The sequence below is a fragment of the Elaeis guineensis genome, chromosome 5 (genome assembly GCF_000442705.2).
Source record: "Elaeis guineensis isolate ETL-2024a chromosome 5, EG11, whole genome shotgun sequence".
Taxonomy (NCBI): domain Eukaryota; kingdom Viridiplantae; phylum Streptophyta; class Magnoliopsida; order Arecales; family Arecaceae; genus Elaeis; species Elaeis guineensis.
In genome coordinates this window covers 41,353,552-41,381,344 of record NC_025997.2, presented here as the reverse complement: position 1 = coordinate 41,381,344, position 27,793 = coordinate 41,353,552, and the positions used below count along the sequence as shown (strand labels likewise).

The following is a 27,793-nucleotide window of genomic DNA, read 5'->3' as shown; positions in this document are numbered from 1 at the left end:
CACTTATTATTTTGTAGGTCCATGCATCATGTTTGACTTTCAAATGAATCTTTCATTTTAATATTGTGAACTTGAATCATGGAGACGAAAGCATTTAAAATTATTTCAACATTAATATTGCTTTTTTCCTCATGCAATGTTGTTTCTCATTTTAGACTGGTTTATCTAGGCTTTGCTATTCACTGGTCTCTTTCTTCCTGTCAATCAGGTTGTTTGACTTTTTCTGACTAGGTTGTGGATAAAAGTTATGGCAGGGTAAAACTTTGAAGACAAATTTTCAAGAACTCATGTTTCCATGGATTACATGCTTTACATAAATTCTTGCTATGAAATGTCTCTATTACATGCTGTTTGGCATTAAAGAAACCAGGTAGCCTGAATATTGTAAATGTTGAATGCCTTGTCAGCATCCAATTAGTGAATTTTTCTTCTCACCCATGGACTACTGCTTATACCTTTTTTGTTTGTGCTGTTTGATGTGAATTTGCAGAGTTGGGAAATAACCCTTCTTGTTAAAATAGTTTTTGTTTTGGGGCTTTGAGTCATCGTGGAACATTCTATCTTGAGGGTATCACTCTCTTTCGTCATTGCTTTACTCTTTTATTCTCGGGTGGGGCTTTATAGTGTTACCGTAATTGGGTAGAAGGCAATATGACTATTCCATCATAATGTGGGTGGGTTTGAGTTAGTGTCAACTAGTACCGATAGATCCTGGTCAGTTCTCGCTTTCTAAAACCTGATAGGAACCAGATAATCTTGAAACAAAATGAACCTACGCAACCAAGACTGGTTATGTTTGGTTCTTAGGTTAAAATTAATTAAAAATTCATTTCAAGGAAACCAATTAAGAACAAGAGGCAAACAACATGAACCAGCAAACAATATGTTCAAGAATATCACAGTAATAACACACATGATTTTGTTTTGAAAAGTCAACTCCTGTTTCAGCCATTTTTTATTCTATCTCTCTCTCTCTCTCTCTCTGACTAGCACTTGTATATTCTTAAGTGCAGGTGTGGTGAAAAAGGCAAGATCTGGACTGTATTTTATTCAAGATTTTAGCAAAACTGCTGATCCAAGTGTAGAAGAGTTCCGTTCTGCATTATCTCACACAAAAGATAAAACATCATTCCAAGTTTCACATGTTTTAAGTGCTGTTGCAGTTCTTTCTCTTTTCAGAAAAATGCTTGATGAGGTATAAGCTCACTGTTTACTGGCTACATACTAGAACCCCCCTGCCCCCACACCCCCCCTCCACCAAAAGGCAAAAAAAAGAAAAAAAAAAAAAGAGGAAAAGTTTGTGTTATGATGGAGTTTTACTTGTTCCCTTTTTTAAATTGATAAGTTCATAATTTTGTTGTTTTGTGGTACAGGATTGTGAATTGCTTAATCTTTATGATAGGCCTGAAAAACTTATTGTGACACATATTGCAGTACCACCTGTCTCTATTCGCCCTTCTGTCATCGTGGATTCCGGAAGATCAAGGTTTGTTCTTGCAGTATTTCCTTTCTTATGCTATAGTTGCTTCTCTAGGGAAGAAGCATTTTGACAGGACATTGTTATAACTTGTTGTAGTAACTTGATTTTTTTCAATCATGCAGCAATGAGGATAATATTACTAGCATATTAAAAAATATAATAAACACGAATTCTATACTTCGAGAGGATCTTGAAGGCGCTGCCCCTCCATTCAAGTGTTTGGTGAGACTTATTAGTAATTCTTTTGTCTCATCATTTCTTGGTTCTTTGTTTAAACATTTTAGCCAGATCTGTTAGTTTCTTGAAAGTCTTGATAAGATGTTTGGAGTTGTTGTGATAAGCTACAAATTTTGTTTGAAGTTCTTGATCTGCTTTTCCCATATATTTCCTTTATCTTTTACAGAGTGTGCTATCCATATTACATTTTGTAAAGCTTTTATTGGTGACAGTAATATGCTGATTGACATGTGGATCTTGAGCACAACTATAATTCTGATTATCAAGCCTTGTCCTGTATACATGGGCTGGCTCTTTGAATCCTTATTCACCAAGTATTCCTATTTAATGTGACCTCCAATATCATCTCAAACTTTTCTACGCCATTCTTCACAAATTCATCCATGTTACTGTAGGCCTTTCCTTCTCTCCTAATCTGAAATAAAGAATAAATTAACCTTCCTTATTGGAGCCTGCTCAAGTTTTCTTGTACATGCCTATACTATTTCATTTGATTGTCCATCATTTTGTCCCAAACAAAGTGATGGAAAATCTAGATATGTGCAACTCTGATAGTTTGTCTAGTTTGACTCAAGATCTGTGAGCTGTCTCAAATTGGGTGGCACGGAGCATGACATACCAAATTGATGGAAAATCGAGATATGTGTAACTCTGACAGTTTTTGTAGTTTGACTCAATCTGTGAGCTGTCCCAAATTGGGTGGCCTAGAGCATGACATACTGACCCAGCCAAGAAACTAGATGGTTCAAGCTTTTGATTTTGGGCAAGGGCTGAACCTCTCCATTCCCTGATTGGAATTGACCCATCTGGGCAGCACAAATTGGCATCTACCAATTCTCCACCAGCTGAGCGAGCTGGAGAAAATAGGTCTTTTGACCCTTTTCTTTGTTGTCTCTTGCTTTGGTTTGGTGGAACAGAGGAGAATGGAGGGAGAGGGTGAGTTCGGGAGGAGATTCCCCCACCATTGTAGCTGGATTCAAGCCTAAACAGTGAGAATTTCTCCTCTTCTCTTTTTTCAATTTTTATGCCAAAAGTGACTGAATAATGGAAAAAATAAGGGAAATCTGCCAAAGTTTTGTATTTGGCATAATTTCATGATATATTGTAGACCTATGGTGATCTACAAGTTGATGCCAATTTTTTCACTGCTAATATTTATCTTTTTCTAAAATATATTTTTGGATAAAAATTTAAAAATAATTTATATTATTTACCAACGAAAATTAATAGCAAGTTGTCACATGATCTAGTTGGATGTGTGCATTAGCTATCTTTTTTTTTTTCGCAGCATTTACCTTATTTTGGAGCATGTTTAAGGCTACCAAACTGCAGACCAAAATTAAGTGAATGTGAAAAATAAGTAGGCAAGAAGATCTCATGGGCTTAAAAAATAAATATATGTAGCATCCCTTGTATGTAGCTGCATTAACCCAAATTATAATCTAATTTATAGATATAATTTTTAAATATATATACATCAAATATGTTAATTTTTTAATTAGAAAAATATATCCTAAGGCTACTAAATTTAGAAAAAATTGAAACATATGACAAATAAAAGTCTAAAATCCCTAGATTTGAGTTTCATCATCTTAGAAAAAGGCCATTACCTGGTTATGTTCCCAGCAATTTGAGGTCTTAGGAGGGGCAAACCGGGATAGACCTAAATTTTGTTTTTTTTTGGCACCTTATGATTCAAACCTGTGCCGTTGCACTTATCAGTGCAAGCCTTTTATCATTGCACCAAGCAATGGCCCCTTAGTTCAATCGTCTTGGAAAACCTAAAAAATAGAAAAATTATCTTTTGGATTACGGGTAACTGATCATAATGATCTTGTGTACCGTGTATTAGTACGGCATGGTATCATACATATTGACACACTACTTGACTAGCACGGTCATGGTATTGATACCATAAACATTGGTTCAACATGCTTTGTTTTGATTGTTAACCAAATTTCAATCCTTTGCTTTTTAACATTGAGCACATCTTGCAAACTAACTTCAAGAAGCCTTATTTCTTAAGATTTGTCTTGTGCGCCTGGTTTCTTTGCTAATATGGACAATTTTTTAAGTTAAAAAAGAGTTGCCCACATGCACGAGGCTCGCATCACTTTGGGGTCTAGAGAGGGCTAGAGATACATAGCCTTACCTCTGCATGCTGTTCCTGGAGAATTTTAGTATGATCTTTATTTACTTGGATGATAAGTGAAGACCAACACAAGTGTTAAACTTGAAAGCAGCTATGTTGGGGAGTCCAAGGAAACATAACAAATTGGACTATTGCACCGAGAGAACAACCTTAAGCCAAAGTTCTAGTTCTTGTCTTCCTATTGGAAGAATGGTTAGCACCTTTCTCTTGAGATGGCATCTCCTATTCGAGGAAGAATCATGATTTTCTAACCTAGCCTTCTCTCTTTTCATGGGGGATTGCAACCATCAACCAGCTACTGTTATACAATATTAACAATTTGACATCATCACCCCCTTCCAATTGCAAATTAAGAGCATCTTTAGTAACTATTTCATCTCACTTCGTGTTAATTAACCGGCATTCCCCTCCACCATAATTGAGTTTGACATCAGTTCTAGACTTTAATGGAACACAGGTAGATGATAACCAGATAGCCTTTTGTGATCCATTGATCATGTAGGAAATCCATATTGAGTGGAAGTTACACAGAAGGCCAAAGGCATGTTATTTGTGTGAGCACAATCCGGGTTCATTGTATTGGTTAAATTAGTTTGGATCTGACTATTTATAATCTACATTGGTCCATGAGTCCCTCAATTTTGAAATTCCATTCCTTTGATTGCATCCATCCATGCACCTGATGTAAATAGGTTCATACAAGAAAAACATGTGATTTAAGGTGGTTGCATTTTTCCACCTACTTGATTTTTGAATCAACTTTTTACTGTTTCATACTCTCCTCAATCACACTGGACACTGAACACAAATACACCAACTACAGTATTTGGGGCATAATGTTTATTTGTTACCTATTGGAAATATTTATTGTTACATTTTCCTTATGTTTATGCTGGCCTGTATGTTTCTTTTACTATTAAATTATTTGATTCAAAAAACTTTTAAGTAGGAATAACATAACCATCCCAAACCATGATATTGGATGGAACACATGACACAACTTAAATGCAATCCTTTTTCTTCTCTTTTCTATAACATCATCCAGTATCTATATCTTTGCTCATCCAAGGTCTGTATCTATGCTTGTGCCATTCAGTTTCATGAGTAATATGTAGCTGCTAGTTACTGATTCTGCTTGACTTGTTTTTAGTGTGGCAATTAATAATCTTTTTTAATTGTTTATCTATTTCTCTTTTTATTTTCTCAAAACATATGAGTTTATAGATGTGTCATCAAGGTTGATTTGTGATATAAACATGAGAAGATGCACAACTTCTCAGTTGCTTTAAATTGACTTAAAATTCTCTCTCATCTCTCCTTCTCTCTCTCTCTCTCTCTCTATCTATCTCTCCATATGTTTATTTATTATATTTGTCATCTTTACTAGCTCTCCTAATGTTTAACATTACCTTCACCATGAAAGAGGTGATTAATATTCTCACTAGTTTCCAAAAATGGACTCGTCTAGTGGATAAGGAGATTTCTTCTTTCTTTTTCAGTGTTTTGAAAATGTGTTTCTTGATAAAGCAACCAAGTGAAAATTACCATCCTAGGCAGCATTTTTGGGTTCTAGATAGAGTCGATCATGGGCTAGGTGGCCCACTAGCCTGCCCAGGCTTGCCCGAAATTTAGTGGGTTTGGGCACTAAAAATAGGCCTGTAGGATGGTCTTGAAAAAGTAGGTCCAATCTAAGAATCGGGCCGTGCCTAGGAAAATTAAAAAATGGCATAGTTTAGCCTAGCCTGAGATTATATATATATATATATATATATATATATATATATATATATATATATATATATATATATATATATATATATATATATATAATTTATTAATTATAAGAACTAATTATATATTATAATAAAATGATAATATATTATATTGCACTTAGCCTATAATAGTTGGGAGAAGAGGAAATCAGGCCAAGTGGGCAGGCCTAGGATCGGCTCTTTAAGATTAGTCTAGGCCTGGCATAGGCATCGGGCCTATCTTCTACTATAGAGCCTGGTCTGAGCCCAGCCTGGCACAGTGTTTGATCAACTCTAATTCTAGATAACAGATCTAGTGGTACTTTGAAACTGTAGAGATCTCAAAGAACGATCAGATAGACACCAACTTTGTTTTGCTTTGTGCTTAAAATTTCAGTGACACAACCCAATTCAACCAAGAGCATTTAGAGAGCCTCTCACTGTACGGTCATGGGACACATGTTTAACTTGAGCATCAAATCATCAGCATTCAATGTGAAAATGCCACTCTTTTACTTGATATTTCACTTAATTAAGTACAGAGCAAATGGTTTCTTGTTGCACATCCTTTGAAAATCTTTTTACTTGGAACATACCTAGAAAGCCACATGGTGATTAAGAAACTAAAATCTTTACCCACCAATTATTAAAAATTTGTATTACCCTTAAGTATACTGTACAAAATTTTGAAGTCATTTACAAAAATTAGAACATTCCTTGTCAATTAGATCTCTAGTCTAGCCTGTAGCACCAGAATATATATTGATAACTAAACAATGCTTTGAAAAGACTCTAGACAAAATAATTAAAATTTGATGGATTATCTCTATGTAAAATTCTTTGATGAATGAGAGTTGGCCATTCTTTTGAGTATGGAATATGACAGAAGCATTGTTTTTTGAGTCTTCTCTCTTTGAGGAGACCATTGTTTACTGGTGACATACTAATCCCTCGTTTTATGCTACTGAATATGCTGGGAGTTTATATGAATGTGCGGCAGAAGAAGAATTGTATAAATGAAAACAAATGCATGGGAGTGAGTCTTGGTTTTTATCACATGCTCACGCCATGGCTGTAGATGCTATTTAGACAACTTCAAGAAATACCTCTCAGTATTGTAACTATACCATATTTAATAAGTTATGCTGCATCTTTTTGGGTATATGTTATATAATATGGGGTTTTTCAATCTAGTTGCGGATATCATATTCAGTTTCCTATTCTGACTTGATTTGTTCTTAGAAAATAGTTCTTGACTTCTGTCTTGCTTATCTGACCTTATGTCTTGATTAAATTATGCAAGCCTAGATGGATTTTCGATTGTTATCTTTGAGTGTTAAAAAATTGCTGTTGATTCCTTATCAGGATTGCTGGACGCACCTTCAAATTCAAGTTGTCGAGTATATAAATAGCGAAGCTCCTTGTATTCCTGATTCAAAACATCGTGGGCTTGTTCAACGGCTTAAAGGAAAGCAGGGGCGTTTCCGTGGTAACTTATCTGGAAAGCGTGTTGAGTTTACTGGAAGGACTGTCATTTCTCCTGATCCAAATTTGAAAATCACAGAGGTAAACCTGTTTAGAGATTGTGGACTGGACATTAGATCTTCCGGCATTCATTTTTTCCCCTCACTAAGTGTTGTCATCTGTGTGCTCCAGGTAGCAATTCCCATATTGATGGCCCGGGTTTTAACATACCCAGAAAGGGTTTCTAACTATAACATAGAGAAGTTGCGACAGCTTGTCCGCAATGGGCCTTCCAAATATCCTGGGGCAAATTTTGTTTTACGACCTGATGGCTCAAAAGTGTAAGCTGTTAATTGTATTAGCTTCGTAACTTGAAGTGTATTTATGCTTTTGAATTATTATTTAGTTATAGTTGTTCTCTTGCAGGCATTTGAGATATGTGGATAAGAGGGATATTGCTAATGAGCTGAAATATGGTTATGTTGTGGAAAGGCATTTGGAAGATGGAGATATTGTCCTTTTTAACAGACAACCGAGCCTTCATCGGATGTCCATAATGTGTCATAGGGTATGCTTATATGTTTATCTTGACATTCATTTGTTGAAGTTTTTGACTTTATATTTACACCTTTTTTTTGTTATCATCATGGCTGTAGGCAAGGATAATGCCCTGGAGAACACTGAGGTTCAATGAATCCGTCTGCAATCCTTATAATGCTGATTTTGATGGTGATGAGATGAATTTGCATGTTCCTCAAACAGAAGAAGCTCGTACCGAAGCTCTTATGCTTATGGGGGTATTTTTTAAAAGTCATTTCGTAATACTTGGTAGCTGTATTAAATTAGTTTTCCAGCTTGAGGTTGCAAGGTACTTTTGTTCCCTTCGTAGCCATTGTCACAGTCTAAATTTGAAAGGAGTCTAGTGAATGCCATAAGTCTCAAGTCAGCAAAGTTCCTTTGAGTTCCAGTAGAAAAATGTTAATATGGGGAATGACATGGTGAACATTGTGATTTGTTCTTTTAATAGCTGGGATCTATATGGAGAATCTGTTTTCCTTTCTATGTAAGAGGCACATAAGCTCATTTTCACAGTCATATACAATAGATTATACTTAAAAAGAAATTGTCAGCAGACACATGGTATATTATTTTAGACACTACATGTAGAAAACAATTTTATAATACTATCTCATTAGTCTTTTCTTTTCTTTTCTCTTCTTCTCTTTGTGGGTCTTTTTAGGGTTTTCAACTTCAAAACCATCCTTGTATTATGAATTTAAGCCAATCTCACAAATATGATGGGTTAGGGTTGGCAGTTGGTGAACTGGACCTGGCAACCTGTCCAAAATAAGGTGGTTTGTTTGATAGTTATTCATAATTATGCTAGTTGTGGGGATATGCAAAACCAACATGCTTATGATTAGGTCAGCTTAGGCTTTGGTTTTTAGACTATCAGATCTCCCTCGGTTCAATGGGCCCTTAAAGTCCAGGCTAGGTCCAACAATTGTAATACATGGTAGCGTTATCAGCCACAGGCAGAGGCTCTGTGGTGATGAGCCCATGCAGTTAATGCTTTGCAGCGGGGTAAAAAGTATTGAAGGGAAAGTGGAGGGTTAAACTACGTGATTCTGATTTCATTTTGTTCTCCATGTCAGTTTCCTTTCCTCACCTTTCTCGTGCTTGGAAGCAGCCTTAGATCCCTTTGTCTTGGTCCTACTTTCTTTTCATTTCTGCAGGTAATTGACAAGTGAAGCTTTGACTGGGCTCACAAGTTGATACATATCCATTTGAAATAAATTGACTGGATATGTATTTATTAGTTGTTTCCTCCAAATTTATGATAAATGGGTTGTGCCGAGGTTGCAAGTTTGTTTTGATTAAAACCCAAATCCAACCTGAACCAACCCAATGCCTCACCTATGTGGCTCTTAATCTGGCAAAGTTCTTGATTGAAATTCATGATTACTTAAAGATATCTTGGAAGTTATAAATGAAGATGTTCACATAAAAGAAATGTGGAGATGTTGAGCATTTCAGAAATGCTTAAAACGATTTAAATGTGAACTTGGGAAATAAATCTTTAATAAGAAAGATTATCTTTTTTTTACGTAAAGGGAAAAGGTAGAAGTAGTGTTATGTTTCTATTTAATTGACTCTCAAATAACAGAGACTAATGCTCAATAAGGATCTCAAGGAACTTATCCACACATGTAAGGTGATAAATATGTATCCATGCTTTTTTTTTTTTAAAGTGTAAGTCCTGATGTTCCATAAGTTCTTGTAAGTCCATATACTTCATTTCTAAAGATACATAGTTGAAAAGTGAATCTCTAATTGGGCTGACAGGTTGCGTATGGGTCCACATAAATAAAAAGATTGGGTGCATGAATTTCATGGGAATTTTGATGTTGTTCTAGATGAGAACTTTATCATTCTGAGCTCCAGGGGGTCATAAGTAGCATAACTATTATTTGCATATGTGAGTGGATGCTGACTTCTATGGATTGTAATGATGATTAGTTATGAATTTTATCTTAGATATTGCATGGTTGAAATAAAGAGCAAGTCCTTGGTCTTTGGATTGTCTGAGAGGGGAATGTTTTTTGCTTTTTTTGCATCATACACATGAATAAGAGTTTGTGTATGTGTAAATACCTAGTTTTCTCCCATCTATTTTGGGATCTTGAACTGCCTAGCTCTCTAAGAATCATTTATCTTATGTCTGAATATTTTGGTTAAATCCCTTTAAACTAGATTGAGTAGATTCTTAAGGGGGAAAGAAGTTACTGTTGGCACGTGCAGAACCCAAGAAAGGTAGAGTTAAAAGGGAGCAAGTCTTTTTGGTGATGATAGAGTCAAAAGGAAAACAAAATGAAGTTCCACACACAATACTTTGTAAGGAAACACAATCAGCTGCAGTAAGTTTGCAAGGTTTGAACCTGCATGTTGATGTCCTTTGGTTTATGATGTAATTAATATCTTTATATTTTCATTCTAATAGAAAAGTTGCAGGTTGGTATAAGATGGTTTGTGGAACTTTAACAAGCTTAGGGAGGTGACAGTTTATTGTATGTTTTCCCTGACAATAGCTATGAAACTGGCTTCTGTTTGTAACCAGTGGTAGTCCTATTAAGAATTTATTATATTCTCAAAGCATAAAAGGAGCAGAGGAACAATTGCCAATGTGGTAAATCCAGATTAACTTGGAAAACTATTTTCTAATGCATTCCTGTCAGTTTACCATGCTTTTTTCAAATGTTTTTCAACATTTCTGTCCTCTCCCCCACTTTTTCATGTTTGGGCTGATTGTAACCAATCCTTTTCTGGTTTTATCTGACTTGTCTTGCACTAATTTTCCCGAGTCACATCTTTGGTCCCTGTCTTCTGTTTTATGTTTTACCGTAAATTTCTCAATGTTTGACCTGTTTTTCATTGTGTTACCAAGGCATTTATTTCCTTTTTCTATTTTTTGTTTCACAGGTGCAAAATAACTTGTGCACACCAAAGAATGGGGAAATATTAGTAGCTTCAACACAGGACTTTCTGACATCATCCTTTTTGATTACAAGAAAGGATACCTTCTATGATCGAGCTGCCTTCTCTCTTATGTGCTCTTATATGGGTGATGCCATGGACCCCATAGATTTACCAACACCAGCCATAATTAAGGTCGGATCTTCCCCGTCCTCTCCTTTTTTCTGAAGATACAGTTTGCATTAGGCACATCAATGAAGTAATACTTCGTACATGCAGTTTATGAGGTTCTTTTTGCTCTTACACACACACACACACACACACACACATATGTATGTATATATACATAGTACATATGTACATGTGTACATATGTACATATGTACACATGTACATATACATAGTACATATGTACTATACACACACACACACATATAGTACATATGTATGCATGTATGTATGTATATGTATATATATATGTATATATATATATACATGTATATGTGTGTGTATATATGTATGTATATATACATGTATATGTATGTGTATATATCTATATCTATATATATATATACACACACACACATATATAGATATAGATATATATATAGATATATATATAGATATATATAGATATATATCTATCCTTACTGTGTCCCATTCCCATTTGCAGGCATTCTCTTTTCTCTATCGGCCTATATATCTATATCTATATATATATATATATACATATATAGATATAGATATATATCTATATATAGATATATATCTATCCTTACTGAGTCCCATTCCCATTTGCAGGCATTCTCTTTTCTCTATCGGCCTAGAAAGCAGATATACATGTATATATACATACATATATACACACACATATACATGTATATATACATACATATATATACACACATATACATGTATATATATATATATCTATATATATCTATATATATCTATATATCTATATCTATATATGTATATATATATATATATATAGATATAGATATATACACACACATATACATGTATATATACATACATATATACACACACATATACATGTGTGTATATACATACATATGTACTATATATGTGTGTGTGTGTCTATATATATACATACGCATATATATCTATACATACATATGTACCATATATGTGTGTGTGTGTCTATATATATATATATATGCATATATATATCGATACATACATATGTACTATATGTGTGTGTGTAGTGTGTGTGTGTATATATATAGTACATATGCATATATACACACACACACACTATATATATATATAGTGTGTGTGTATATATATGCATATGTACTATATATATATATAGTGTGTGTATATATGTATGTACTATATATATATATAGTATACACACACAGACACATATAGTACATATGTACTATATATATATATATATATATATATATATATATATATATATTATACATATATATATATATTATACACATATATACATATGTACTACACACACACACATATAGTACATATGTATCTACATATGTACATATATACATATGTACTATATATATATATATATATATATATGTATGTATGTATGTATGTATGTATGTATGTATGTATGTATGTTCATGCATGCATGCTGTTACCCATTATTGCTTAACAATTAATAGGTGGTTCTTATTTTAGCATCTAGCTTACTGTCAATCTATATGCACATGACATCTAGTTATTTGACTATATAAAATATTAGCTTCCACTTCCCTGGATATTTAACAATTTGTTCCTTATATCGATCATGGTTACTGTCACAGGCCAGAACTTGCAGCGAATTTTTCACCAAGTTTTGTGCCTTGTGTGGCACTGAATGCCTTGTTTAGTCAGCCTTCCAACCCTCATGCACAAGAGAGGCTGTATGAGACTTTATCACATTGTATGGATGCAGCAGTGGAGGGCCAAAGTGTGCAGAACCCACATATACCATGTAAAGGAAACCCTTTTCCTGATCTTTGTTACAATCCATGGGTAACAAAGATACAATGGCCCTCTAGGAGCAAACCTCCTGTTATTCCCTCCTTTCCCAAACATGTAAGGTCACTTAATGAGTCTCAACCCTATGAGACTTCCCGCCTCATTTTCCTTTGCCCGCCATGCTTATCCTTGCCCAAAGGGCCGACCAGCAAGCCTGCATACAGCCATGTGGTGGACAATCCCTCAACCACTGGAAACTCCCCGAAACTACTACAAACCTCTTGGTTCGAGTCCTGGGCAGGAGCAACTGCTGATGGTAGTTCCAACCATATGTAAATCTACTAGAAACCCCCTTTAGCAAATTGTCTAGCAAATCTGTTTGCTTAGGTGCCCGTGCACTTGAGTACCAGCACGTCTGTGCACCTATGTGCCTAAGTGCCAGCATGCCTGTGCACCTACGCGACTGGTTCATCCTCATGCTTGCTTGTGAGGCCTTTCGCATACCCTCCCCTGCGCCCGTGTGACTACAGCCTGTGCCCTCACCTAGGTGCTCAGGTCTCCACCCATGCATGCCCAAGTCAATGTGTCACACTTGGACGCCTGGCCTCCACTTGTGCGTGCCTAGATTAGTGTGCTATGCCTAGGCCTTTCCACAGCCATGCGCCAACGGGTTGCTTGCCCATGACCTGTGTGTCTATGGCTCGAGTGCTTCTTGTGCTTATGGCCTATGTGCCTGCATTATGTGCACTTGTGCCTTGCTTGACCATGGCTTGCATGCCTTTGGATTGCGTATCCTGCGCCCATGCCTAGGGTGTGCATGTGTTTGTGCCTAGGGTGCGCACATGCCCCTATAGCATGAGCCATGCATTAGTGCCCCAACCTAGTGCGAATGCCCCTCATCCAAGTCACATCTGGTCCCATCTATGTCTACATCGCATCTTGCGGCTAGTGCCCAGCCACTTGAGCTCAGTGACGTGCTGAAGCCATCACCACCCATGGACCATCAAACCACGAGACCAACAAGTTCCATGCTTATGGCATGTGGAATTGCAAGCCATGCTCCAGTAGTAAGCCCTCTTGTCACTGACGTGGGCCAAATTCCATGCCCACAATGGTGTTTTGCCAAGGCATGCCTCCTATGCCCTTTTCACCTAGGCTGGCATAGACCCAGGCACCAACCTGTGCCAACCCATGAGTGCCACTAGTGAGCATCTAACAGACCACCCCCACTGAAAGAACCCAACATCCTCGGCAAGATGTGAGATAGGTGGCCTTTGAGTTGCTCCAACTGCTCCAAGGTTGGCTCCTCCAAACTATGGGCCAATTGCATGGCAGAGACCATCTTTGCCTTGTGCTTGTCGTCATCTAATTTGTAGGCATTCCATGCCCTACCACGAAGTATGGCTTCTCATTATTGATTAGCTACCCAAACATATATGGCATAATTGCCAGCTTTGCAGACACAAAAGTCATTGCCTAGAATCATGTCAAAGTCATCCAGTGAAATCATCATCAGGTTCATTTGACCGTCCCAATCCGTGATGGAAACTTTGACGCCATAGGCCATACCCTTTATGGCCTATGCTTAGGAATTCACTACTTTGAGCTGGCTAGTGTCTCACCACACTCAAGCCCAAAGCACCCATGACCTTCTTAGTGACAAGGATATAGGTAGCAACCATGTAAACCAGAGTTGCCATATATTGCCCATTGATTCTCATCTTCATGAACATGAAATTGGAACAATCATTTGCCTTCTCTGCCTTGATTGCACCCAGCAATTGCAAAGGAGCAATTCTTTCTAGACTTTCAGAATTAGGTTTGCCATTCTAGCTGCTCTCCACTACTACAACATTGGGCTTCTTTGGATTGGGGCAATTCCTAGCCAAGTGAGGACCATTACAAATGAAACAATTAGTCCTTCTAGTTGGAGCCCTTTACTTTAGCCTTCCCCTTGCCAACAACCTTGGTCTTCCTTTCACCGACTTCTTTGTCCATGAACTTGCTCTCGTTGGTGGAAGAACCACTATTGGGTTTGTTGTTTCTAAGATTCACCAATTCATTTGCAATAGCCAATGCGGTCAGCAAGTCTTTCTCACCCTACCTTCACGGTTACAACTGAGCCTATGGTTGCAATCTTGATGGGAAGTTGAACAATATGTCTGCTTTAGACTTGTCCTTGATGTCTAGCATCAGAGAACTATATTCATTGACATAGTCTCTCACAGAAGCGGTCTACCTCAGCATTTTAAGCACATCCCTCGTACCCCAGGTTGTGTTACAGGGGAGGAATTGATCCTTCAATTCCTGCTTGAGAACTTCCCAAGTCTCGATCATTGGTCGAGCATCATCTTCGGCCCTGGTCCTCCATCAGAGTCTGGCATCACCTGCAAGATGCATGCTTTCGATCAAAACTTTCTCACCTTTAGGCAATTGTGTAGCCTTGAAGTACTATTCTATGTCCCATAGAAAATTGTCTAGATCTTTGGCACTTCGAGTGCCATTGAGTCAGGTCAGGGACCTTCATCTTCATTGTGCCATCTCCCAGTGAATGGTTTTATAGTGCAGTCTTGACGAGAGTAACATTGCCCTGGACATATTTAATGTTCGACATTATCTCATCATACTTTCATTGAGCCATCTTGACAAAGTCATTGACGAAGCCTTGCAGTATGGTCATCCAAGCCACTAAGTTTTCGACCTACATCCATAGAGGCTCTTTAGGATCTGTTAGCGGCACCCTGAATAGTTGCCTCCAGCCAGGTCATCCTCTTCCTTAGTGTCTCCATGTTGATGTTGCAGGTGTGCATCAGCGGTCACCCCTCTACTTTAGTATCAAGTTGCTTGATATTTGATGGGAATCCACTAAAAGAACTCTCAAACAGGCTCTGATACCAATTGTCATAGAGTCATAACTTGATACGAAATTTTCACCAAGTTCTGTGCCTTGTACAGCACTGAACACCTTGTTTAGTCAACCTTCCAATGCCCATGTACAAGAGAGGTTGTATGGGACTTTACCACATTCTATGGGATGCAATAGTGGAGGGCCAAAGTGTGCAGAACCCACGCGCACAATGTCAAGGTAACCCTTTTCCGAATCTTTACTACAGTTACAAAAAGATACAATGGCCCTCTAGGAATAAACCTCCCGTTATTCCCTCTTTGCACTAACATATGAGGTTGCTCAGCAAGTCTCAATCCTATGGGACTTCCCACCACACTTTCTTTTGCCCTATGTGCTCATCTCTGCCCAAAGGGCTAGCAAGCATACTTAACTATAGCCATGTGGTAGACAATCCCCTAGTCAAGGTTCACTATATCGATACCAAATCCCATACTAGTAAAATCTTATTGTAGTGTTGGTACATGGTTGGTATGGTACGATAGGGTCGGTATGAGGCGGTAAAGCATACTGGTATGGTATGGTATGGGACGGTATGGCAAACCATATCCCCAATAATTGGAAAACTCCCCAAAACTGCTATAAATCACCTAGTTTGAGTTTTGGACAAGAGCAACTGCTGGTTGCAGGTCCAACCATATGTAAATCCACTAGAAACCCCCTCTAGAATTCATCTGACAGATCTATTTGCGTGCCTGCCTTGTGCGTCCATCAGTGTGCCCACATGCCGATGTGCACCCAAGTTAGTGTGCTATACCTGAGCACCCGACCTTCACCCTTGTGTGCCCTAGTTAGTGTGCGGCACCTGAGCCTTTCCATAGCCTGCATGCCAATGGGTTATGCGCTTGTGGCCTGAGCACCTCATGTGCCCATGGCTTGCATGCCTTCTTCCTGTGGTATGCACACCTATGCGTCTTATACCTTTGGCTTGCGTATATGCCCATGTCTGGGGTGTGCACATGTCTATGTTTGGTGTGCGTGCCACGGACCAATCTTTGCACGCCATGCCCCTGTAGTGCGTGCCATGCATTGGCAGCCTAGCCTAGCTGTTGCCCCTAGTCCAAGCCACACCCAGACAGGCAGTCCTGTGTGTATCTATGCTGCATCTTGCAGCTAGTGCCTAGCCACTTAGGCACCATGATGTGCCGAAGCCATCACCACCCATGGACCATAAACCACTCAACAATTGCTACGCTTTTGGCTTGTGTAATCCTCAAGCCATGCTTCAGTAGGTAGCCCTCTTGCCACTGATGTGGGTCAAACTCCATGCCCACAATGGTGCCTTGCCAAGGCATGCCTCCTACCCATCCCCTATTCACCTAGGCTGGCACAGCCTCAGGCACCAACCCATGCCAACCCAGGAGTGCTGCTAGGAGGGTCTAACAATTACAATATAGCTTTTATTGGGGGCCAATATAAGGAATTTCTTTCTATCTATTCCGACTGTTGTATAGATTTAACTTCCAACATATTGTTCCCAAAAATACGATAACCATGCCAAGAGGGCCATACATAATTTGTGATACTAAATGGTCAAGCGCAATTTGCCACTTGGTGCATCTAGCATGAGAGCAGCAACTGGATTCTTGAGCCATGATAAGGCATTCAAATGGATTTCCTCTTGCATCCTCTAGACTTCCAGTTCCTTCCAGGATTTTTGATAACCCTCAAATAACCCAGTTCAAAAATTCATGCTTGCTCCCCCTCCCAAAATTTGTCTGGCTCTTCCTCCTTTTTTTGGCAGCATCTGCTCTTCCTGATAAATTCAAAGACCTTTCTCATAGTTCAGATTCCAGAATTGTATTCACCATATACTACTCTTTCATAATTCTCACTCAAAAATTCAAGCTACCAAGATCAGTCACTTGTCACTGCTATAAAGTGAGAATCAGAAAAGCTCACTACATACTAGCATGTGGCAATTTGGATGATACCAAAATAAGTGGCTGTTTTGAGCATAAAAAAGGAAGCCATAAATTTGCGAATTAGCCATTCAAGAGGAAAGATGTAAAGCCTATTCCCCGTCAAATGATGGTCCAAGTTCTTTCTTCTTTGGCAAAAGTCCTACCACGTATGGTATTCTGAAGGGTCATCATAATCCACATTGCTAATGCTCCTGTCTTCATACAAGAACTGGGGGCTTGTTTGACCTGACAATGGGTAGATGCATGGTCGAAGATGTCCTGCAAATTTACCATGTTTATGATTCATTTGTTCCTTTGCTTTTTCTAGAGATGAAAAGCTGATCCAGCAACATCATTTCCTTAAAGAGTTCAGATTGCTGATATTCGATTCCATGGTCTCTGTAAGCTGCCCCAGCAATAAAAAAATAAGGAGCATCACAGAGGAAATGGAGAGATGAGTTCTTGGGAAATGGATTGGCACCAACCCTATACTTTGTTCTTCTATTTTTGTTAAATGTAAATATTTATTTTATAGTAAAAAATATGAGCATGAAATCTTGCCATAGGTCTTAAACTTTATTTTAGTTAACGGATGGATAACATGCCAGCAGGAATCCAAGATCTTTGAGTTTTTATAGCATTGATAGGGTTCTCATTTATCCATCAATGTTTATCTTATAGTCTATTACACTATTTGGCTTCTTTTACGACAATACTTTAAGATTTTAATATGTTGGATTAAAATTTTGAATGATATGTATTTCTATTTTCTTCTTGAAATAAAAAAATTTGCTAGTTTATATTATTTTTTGGTACGTATTAGTTTATATTATTTATGTATACTTTGATATTCTTGTTCTGATTCTTAAATTCTTTTGATATCAATTTGCCTACTCAGGAAAAAGAGAAAATTATATAATATAAATCAAAGGTACATATTGTGTGATTAAGTGGTGTTTTGTTGCAATATTCATACATTTTATCAACCATGACAGTTTTGAGCCATCTACAGTATATGGTCCTTTTACACAATAGTACATATCTTGGCACTATGGAATTTCGTACTGGCCCGAACCGATCGGTACACCCCGTACCGAGCCGGACTAGTGAGGAACCGAGATGGTTCGGCCGAAAAAAATGGTACACATCGGAGGAGGAGGAAAAGAGAGAAAGAGAGAGAGGAGGGGAGGGAGACATGGCATGAGGCCGTTGGAGGCCAGCGGTGGTCCGCTGAGGCCTCCATAGCTCGGCGTCGTCCGATAGGACACTTAATTGAGCAAGAAAGAAAGAGAGAGGGAGCGACGTATCGGAGGGAGGCGTAGCCAGTGGAGGGGCCGTCGGAGTTTGCCGGGTGGCCGTCGGAGTTTGCCGGGTGGCCGTCGTGGCCATCGGCTAGTGGAAACTTCGCGGGCAGTGCCGCGGCTGTGGCACAGGGGTGACCACCCCTGTTTCACGCTCGCAGTGCTAAAGGCTGCGATTGCACTGTTCAGCGGTCTTGGTGACCAGTCGAAGGCTTTTCGGGGGCCTCTCCGACAGCTTCCCCTCCCTCCTTTTCTTTTCCTCCTCCTCCCTCTATCTCTCTCATGGTCGAGTGGCGGATGAAGTGGAGGCCTTCGCGGCCCTCCGAGTGCGCTGGCGGCCCATCTGTGGCCACTGTCGGTGTCTCCTCCAGCCACTGCCTTCCCCCTTCTTCCTCCCCCTCCCTCCCCCTCCCCTCTATCTCTCTTTTTTTCCTCTCGGTTCATCTCTTCTCCTCTATGTTGGTTCGCGCCGGTTCGGTCCACTACAGATCTGTACCAATCCGTACCTCCAGCCCACCAGTATGGACTCTGGTACCAAGTCCACGAACCTTGCTTGGCACCATGAGGGAAAAATCTTGTCTCTAGCTCAATCGATATTTCTGATACTGATCAAAGTTTGACTTTTGGCAACTGGTGTAACTGTTGAAGGGCTACACAATAGGAGAATTGACATCACTTCAATAACGAGTCATAAAATGTAAATCAATCTTTGATTTAAACCCAAATTTTGATATTCGTGAATGCTAGGGTATCCTTTGCTTTATGCAATGTTTTCCAAGCTAATTTCATGAGGTGACCTAAATTGGAAAGCTTGGCAAGCGAAGATTTTTAACCTTGAACCTAAATACTGGTGAAAGGCTTTACGCTATGGTTATTATATGGTTTTGACCATAATAATACTTCTAGATATAAACTGTGATAGGGAAATTGAGTTCTCTACTTTTTTTTTTCCCTAGAAAGGCCAATTACTTCTTTTTTTTTTTTTGTTTCTAATGGAAAAAAATGTTAACTATTTACATTTTATAACTCCGCATATGTATGGAATGTTATCGTGATATTAAAACATAGGATGTTCTAGGATCTTATCTTGCTTGCATTTTTGTTCTTTGCCTTTGTCCCCTGGAGACTATGTTCTAACTTCTAAAGGTATTTTGAAAAAAAAACTGTTAGATTAATTCTATCTTTCTGTCTTCTCATTGAGGATATGTTGCAAGTAGGAACTGAGATCTCCATATCATAATTATTTTCTGATCTTTTACCTTACATGTCCTACTCATGCATATGTAGCGACCCTTACAACCCTGGGATCCCAAAGAAATAGTGTGCTAAAGAAATCCCAATGACTGCTGCTATCTTCATCAATTCATAAGTGTTCGTTTTACTTTGAAAGATCTCCCGTATTATATGAGATCATGGCAAAAGTTTGAAGTTTTCTTCTCTCTCTCTCTCTCTCTCTCTCTCTCTCTCTTAATGCCTGTTTTTAGATGTTACTAGCTTTCACTTTTCTTTAATTCTTCTTCTTGGTTTGGAATCTTTGGGTTGTTTAGTCCATTTTTTTAAAATTTTTTTTTTTCTTTTTTTCTTTTTTTTTGCTGCTGTCTATTCTGCAAATTTAAATTGAAGCTGCTAGTGTTGATGTTTTGATTATTTTTCCCCATATATTTTATTTTGCAGCCCATTGAGCTCTGGACAGGGAAACAGCTATTCAATGTTCTCATACGCCCTAATGCAAATACAAGGGTGTTTTTGAATCTTATTGTGAAGGAGAAAATCTATAGCAAATCTGAAACAATGTGTCCCAATGATGGTTGTGTCTATTTCCGGAACAGTGAGCTAATATGTGGGCAGCTTGGGAAGGCTACTTTAGGTAAGAGGGCCCTTTGCTTACAAACCTTGGCTAGGAATATTTTTGTTATTTTGAGAATCTTATCTTGCTTATTATATTTTGTTTATACATATTTCTTTTTCCCATTTTCATCTCAAATTAAAGAAAGATCATGTGCCCCCTTTTTTTCCTTGTAGAACTCATTTTCCTTGAAGTAGGTTTTATATGATCTCAATGACTCTTATAGTTCATAACAATGATTTATATACAGTAGTTGTGTATTCACATATTGCACCAAACCTCTAAGGAATTGGTACCTGATACGGTCACCATACTGTTTGTCGGTACCCAAGGATGTACTATACTTGACACTTGGTATGAGATTTACTGGTTGGGTTCCAGTCCAGGTTCCAAAACCGGTACTTAAGCCTTGGTTCATAACCTATTTGGCAGGCATTTTATCAGTTACAGTTTATAAGAATTTTGACTTTTGAGAATATGCAAGGCTCCTTACAACTTCCTTCCAAATGAAGTTGTATATGTCAGAAATATGCTGGATCTTTCTGTAATCACATGCTTTAAAATGATTAGGCATTGATATGCATCAACCTTATTTTGCTCTGAAGACTTTGGTTGATTCATAAGCAAACACTATATCTGCATGTGAAACTACCAGAAGGTACATTTAAAAATCTTCAACTATAGAATATATTTTAAATATTTTTGTTTTTATTTTTTTCAATTTTTTATTTGTTAATTGTCAATTTTGGATTCTTTGTAACTTCCACTGAATCCAGAGCCAAAACCACAAAAAGTGTCAGAATTGCCAAAATTGAAACTCATCTGGTCCAGCTTTTGAGTCTAAAGCTGAGTTTTCAAACATTGCATTATGGTCAAATATTGCATGAAGTGGTTGCCTCATGATGGAGTAGGGTTCTCGATCTTAAGTTTTCAAGGGTAATTTGTGCATTCTATAACCTCAGTTAATGATCCTGTAGAGCTTGTCATCTTTTTTATCAGGGTCCATAAACTAACCTGATTCTTGTGATCCTGACTATTTATACTAGCATTATAGTCTTTGTTACAATACAAGATATATGAATGTGTGTGCAGCTTAGAACATATGCCACTCAACTATAAGCTAGGTGCATGCTTCTGGTATTTGGCATATGCAATTATATTGTAGCTTGATCATTCCCAATGTATTCATGGCCTAATAAATGTAGCTTAATATTTTCTTACTGTGATCTATATGAGTTGTTTAGTCATATATGTGATTTATAATTTTATATGTGAATTACTAATGCTATATCAAAAAAGAACAAAGTAAGCCCATGGGCTTGTCAGTTATCCTACCAAGATTGTCATTTAATTTTTGAATAAAACTTTATTGAAATGGTTCTATGAGCTTATTGGTGTGAACAGTAGAAAAAACACATACAACTCAAATGCCTCCCATTTCTATTTCTCATGATATTATCTTTCCAAGCTCTGTTGCACTGGACCCAATTGGATTGTTGAGAAATATGTTATTTTTTGAAACCCGTTATAGCATTGTTGATAAAGTTTGGCCTATGATCCATTGTTTTCTAAACATTCTCTTGTATTTGCTTGTATACTAGTTATAGTATTTGAGTTGGAATTACAATAGGTGTTAATATTTATGCTTGTGAACAGACTTCTATAAGCACCTAAGGTGTGATCTTTTATTGATGACTTGTTTTTCATTATTGAAACTTTCAGGTTATATCTCTATGTGCAATTGCATCTAATAGAGTTCTAGCCCATTTGAAATTGTATCATGTTTGAACATATATTGTTTATGGGTTTCTATCACGTATAGAGTTCAGGCCTTTGTGTAAGTTCACGATTAACATGGTATCATAGTGTAAAATCTTATAGGGAGTACTGTGATAGCTTCAGAGCGTTGTACTGTATACATTAGCTTTTTGATGTATGTCTATTTGTCTTTGAAATTAATTCATAAGTTGTTCCTTCCATTGATTTGTATCTGTGGGTTAAAGTTTGTTTTTTCATGACTAAATGCCTTTGTCAAGTATGTTTTTTATGTTCTTAAATGATAATGTGATTTTAAATGAATTTTGATGTGGCAGTGGTTGGTCTAGACTGTTCAAATTGATTAAGATGTACATGCTGCTTTTTTTTCTACTCTAGGAAATGGCAATAAGGATGGGCTGTTTGCTGTGCTCCTAAGAGACTACAATCCACATGCTGCTGCAAGTTGCATGAATCGCCTTGCAAAATTGAGGTAGCTTTTTGTTGTGTTATGAGGTTCAAATTAAGCCTTTTCATGTAGTCAAATATGTAAATTGTTTGTTTTGGGCACTTCAACATTGCTATAGGTTATGATTGGTATTTCCAGTTTTGGTTGTCACCTGAAATTATGAAGATTATCTCCAGGGCAAGTCATGCAAATTTGTGCATGCAAGCAATTTTGTTGTTAAATAAGTGAGTGAAAGTAAAAGAAAATGGGAATAATGAGGGTATACATCAACTACTTTTGGCACACTCCCGAGTCCTGACTCTTTCCAAATTTCTTTGCTGTGTAAGTGTTCATATGCGAACTTGATATGACTTGTGGGAAGTTTTAGAACTTTGTTTACTTTGTAGACTGCAAAGGTTGATTTACAGATGTTTTCCTCGTACTTTAGAACCGTATAATTACTAAAAGAATAATTGCATGCTGTGCTTGACCCCCTTTTTTTTGTTTGTTTCTGTGTGGAGAGAAATAGGATAGGAGAAATTCCAGCCAAATTCCAAGTGAAGGCAGGACGAAAACCCAGGTCCTTGGTACAAACTCCCAAAGATTACCAACTGCACTAGTTGGCACTTTGATCATGGACAATTTTTATTACATGCAATAGAAACTTCTTTGTTTTTCTATTTTTGAAAATCATATAATTCTTCTAACAGTTTACTGATTTTTGTTGTGATCTTATATGCTTTCTCATGTTCATGATAATTATAGTATTATAATAAGTATATTTATGTTAATTTTTTTGCTCGTTAATGGCAGATGTAAGCTTTCCATATGGTTATCTGTTGTTGTATTTGCAGTGCCAGGTGGATTGGAAACCATGGTTTTTCCATTGGCATTGATGATGTCCAACCAGGAGAAAATCTTAACCAGCAGAAAAGGAAGAAAATTAATGAGGGATATAGAGAATGCCATGGACATATATCCTCGTATAGCAAAGGGGAACTTATCTTGCAGCCTGGTTGCAATGCAGCTCAAACACTGGAACTTAAGATAACTGGCGTGCTGAATCAAATTAGAGCTACAGCTGGAAATGTATGGGTGCTATCAGTTTTGTTTTTGTCATAGCAAATTAGTTCCTGTATTACTGTTTTTTATTGCTAAATATCATCTGCATTTTTTGGGTTTTGCATCACATTGTCTTTCTTGGTTAAACTGGGGTTATCAAAACATATTTGTTTACAGTTTGACTTGAACTTCTCTTCAGCATCATTTGGACATCATCTATCTACATCTTGTCTTATTTTTTTTGTCACCGGAAATTTAGTGCTGCATTGCTGGTTCCAATTTGTATTAAGTTCTTAGATTTTTAGGGTGTAAGTTGAAGACCATTGTAACCATTTCATATTTCCAGTGGGTCACTAACCGGAGAATCTTCAATGACTTTCCTATTTCAGGTTTGTATGAATGAGCTCCATTGGAGAAACAGCCCTTTAATTATGTCACAATGTGGATCCAAAGGTTCTCCAATCAATATCAGCCAGATGGTTGCATGTGTGGGCCAACAATCAGTTGGTGGGCGTCGTGCTCCCAATGGATTTATCGATCGAACTCTTCCTCACTTCCCTATAAATTCAAAGACTCCTGCGGTAAGATTGATGACAGATTAGTAACATTTTTACTCCCTCTATATCTTGTTTGACCTTGTTTTATCACAAATCTCTATATATATGTGTTAGGATTTTATATAATAGTAAGCTCAGCTCAGCTCAACTCAACTCAACTAAACCTTAATACCGAACTAGTTCGGGTCTGCAACATGAATCCTTTTCCTCCATTCTGCTCGGTTGAGGGCCCCACTTTCTGAAATATTTTACATAATAAGCCTACTTTAGCGACTTCCATATGAGATGACTGTAGTTTCGTGCTTGGTTTTCCTTTCTTTTTGGTATAAATATCCATTTCCACTGGTCTAGTCCTATGATTCTCTTCCAACTTTCATCTGCATATATGTTAATGGAAATCTATAAGATAGCAGTCTACTAATATTTTATGATCTTTGCTTGAATCTACTGACTAGTAGAATCTGTTAATCTAACATAGGTGGGCCAATTTTTCACTGTTGTAATAAAATCTCGGCAATCATTATCTCTTTACTGATATTTCCATAGGTCCTTGCTAATTGTATTTCGTGTTTTAGCCATTGAGATGTGAGTCACATTGACCTACACATAACATTCATAATTTATTCAACTGAGTTGCATTGGTTTGTTGTTCAGAAGTGCCACATTGCATATTCTAATAGTTGAATTTTGTTTCTAATTTTAGTTGTTAAATGGACAGCTTAGTGATGATGTTGTTACTTGCATTGCAGGCTAAAGGTTTTGTAGCTAATTCTTTCTATACCGGGCTGACACCAACAGAATTCTTTTTCCATACAATGGGTGGGAGAGAAGGTCTTGTGGATACCGCGGTATGTATCAGTCTGTAACATCTCCCTACAATTTGATTTATTAACCTGTTTGACACTGGGTAAAATCCCTCTCTCTCCCCCCCCCCCGTGTATGTGTTTATGTGTCTTTTGGAGGCCTGGCATTGACATATTTTGAATTAAAGAATAATCTTCAAATTTACCAGTGTGATTGGATATAGATGCATTTGTAGCACAATTTTAGATCAGGAGTAGGAATTTGAGCAAGATAAAAGTGTTGTTTAGGCTCTCAAAGTGAGAGAAACAACTAGAAATGTTGACTGTGAAGATGACACTTGGTTGCATGACAAACAAATAGCAATTTCTGCACCAAAAGGAATTGAGGTTGATCAAGGTGTCAGTTCCATAGAAACATTTATTTTGCCACTCGGAAATTGGGGTTTAATCATGGATCTACCATAACTTAGTTGATACAATGTTGTGAAGCAGTGAAGAACTGGCATTTCATGCTTTTAAGTGAACAAACTGGAAGGAGCAAAATTTCGAGGGACTATAGTGACAAGCAAAATTTCGAGGTACTATAATGATGGATAATAGCAGGAAGTATATGCAAGACTAAATAGTGACAAGTTATCCATCATGTTGGTTTCTCTAATTAAGGCATGTTATAATCCTAATGGATTAAGGCAATGTTATCATCCCAATGCATCAAAATGGAATTATGAAGATTTAAATGAGCTTATGCTACAGATTGTCAAGAATACTAAATTGTGTTGAACATCCATTTAAGGCTAAGTTTGATGATCATATATTGTGCTCATACTATTCAGTCAACTGTGTTGGCACTAAAAGAAGCACATGTTACCAGACTTGTGCTGAAATGCTTGGATTAAGAAACCTAACCCATTTCAAATCCTAGCTGTATTTGATTCTTTTATATTCAAGAATATAAGACATGGTCTATGTACATGTTCTAAGACATTCTTGACTAATTTGTTTTGAAGCATTCTTGGCTCATTTTAATAGATCATGCATCTCGAATCAAATTTTAATTTGCATGATGATGCTATTTGACTAATGTGAAAGAGATGCAAAGAATCAAATCAGAAATTTTGCCTCTGTATATGATGTCGAAGAGAAGTTACAAAATAAATTCAGCATATGATTTATAACATTGATGCAAGATGGCCATGCCAAGAAGATGCAGAGTCAAATGGCATTGAAACACAAGATACCTAACAAATTTTGTTGTGCTAGTACTAAGATCACGTTTTTGGGCCATGTGCCTCTCATCATCACAATGTTAAATGTCTAGGAGCATCATGGTGGCATGGCCATAAGTTGGATGTTGTGCATGTTATGTGGGGTGGAACTACAGATTATGTCCTCAAGTCATCTAAATTCATTAATGCTCGCTTGAATATTATATGTATTTACTATTACAAGTCAGTTGCATTTACCGTCACAAGGCTATAAGGCTAGTGATACTGTTGTCGTTGACAGAGAATTTGTGTGATATGACTTTGATGCATTCTGATGACTTTTCCATTATATCGTAGGAGTTCTTGCCAGGAAAGGTGTCATAACCTTATACGTGTTTGTATAACTTGTTCTATTACTTTGCTAACCACATGTCAATTGTTACAAGCACTTCAACTGCGGTCTTATATTCTGAGGTACTGTTGCTTTTACAATGTCAACCTGGTCAAACATCCAGTGTTGTATATGCTTTTATAACTAAATTTGGACATGGATGTGGTGGTAAGTACTGCTTGTCTATGAATGCCTATAGGACAAAATGCCTATCTATGTTTTGGGGAACCCATCATCACATCCTTAAGAAACAAATTTTCAATTTAATTATCTGAGCTAATAAACATGAAGTACTAACATTGAATATGTGATCCTATAACTGTGTTGCTGTGTTTGCATGATCAAGCTTATGTTGCTGAGAATTTGGGTTAAAATCTTCTTCAGAGAAAAAGAGCAAAAATTGCACGAAAAATTAAGGTACATGGATTAGTTTTATTAATTACTTTCCACTGATTACTTTATGCAATAGAATATCTTCCAACTAGAGGGGCATCCCCATATCATAGTCACACTGTCAACCATCAACCAAGGTCCTCCAAGTCTTTCAACACTAGGCCTCTCTTCTTTCCTTTGCTGTGGCTTTTTCTGCTACATTTGCAGCTCCAATCTAGTATCTAGTTTTTAGCATTTGTAAGTTAATTATAGCCATTTAATTCTAAGAATTTTCAAGTGACTCTCTACCTTCCAATTCTTGCTTTTTTACGTGCTTTCACCCTAATATTCCTCTGTGCTATGCATATTTATAGCCCTTTGGTTATGAATAAGCAATGTTGTTAAAAGCAAGGTTTTAAATCTTGTGGGATGGGTCTGTTTCGGTTTTCTCAAGGAACGGAACGTGCCGCCATCCCACCCATCCTAGCACTTGGGATAGGGGATGTCCCAAGATATCTTGATTGGGATGCTAGGATGATAGCGGAACGGTCTTGTCCCGACATACAAGATGGTACCCCATCTAGATGTCCCATAGGACATCCCGTCTGGACCTGAATCCTTGGTTCAAAGGTACCTAAGTACTTTATTAGAACATATTGTTCAAAAGTTGCTACAAGTTCCTATTTGATATTTGTATCCTTGCTAAAGTTCTCTCATTTTTCTGGTTATAT

General features: G+C 37.4%; 1 protein-coding gene across 1 annotated transcript in view; it reads left to right on the top strand.

The window, feature by feature from the left end:
* Nucleotides 1-27,793, top strand: part of LOC105034397 (DNA-directed RNA polymerase III subunit 1) — a 40,672-nt gene that overhangs the window by 2,199 nt on the left and 10,680 nt on the right. The window contains exons 6-18 of the mRNA XM_073257914.1: nt 1,014-1,195; nt 1,374-1,486; nt 1,603-1,702; nt 6,986-7,186; nt 7,277-7,425; nt 7,511-7,652; nt 7,741-7,881; nt 10,565-10,753; nt 20,298-20,490; nt 22,624-22,717; nt 23,527-23,761; nt 24,124-24,315; nt 25,041-25,139. Coding sequence (XP_073114015.1) covers nt 1,014-1,195; nt 1,374-1,486; nt 1,603-1,702; nt 6,986-7,186; nt 7,277-7,425; nt 7,511-7,652; nt 7,741-7,881; nt 10,565-10,753; nt 20,298-20,490; nt 22,624-22,717; nt 23,527-23,761; nt 24,124-24,315; nt 25,041-25,139 — 2,030 coding nt within the window. The remainder of the gene's footprint in view (nt 1-1,013; nt 1,196-1,373; nt 1,487-1,602; nt 1,703-6,985; nt 7,187-7,276; nt 7,426-7,510; nt 7,653-7,740; nt 7,882-10,564; nt 10,754-20,297; nt 20,491-22,623; nt 22,718-23,526; nt 23,762-24,123; nt 24,316-25,040; nt 25,140-27,793) is intronic.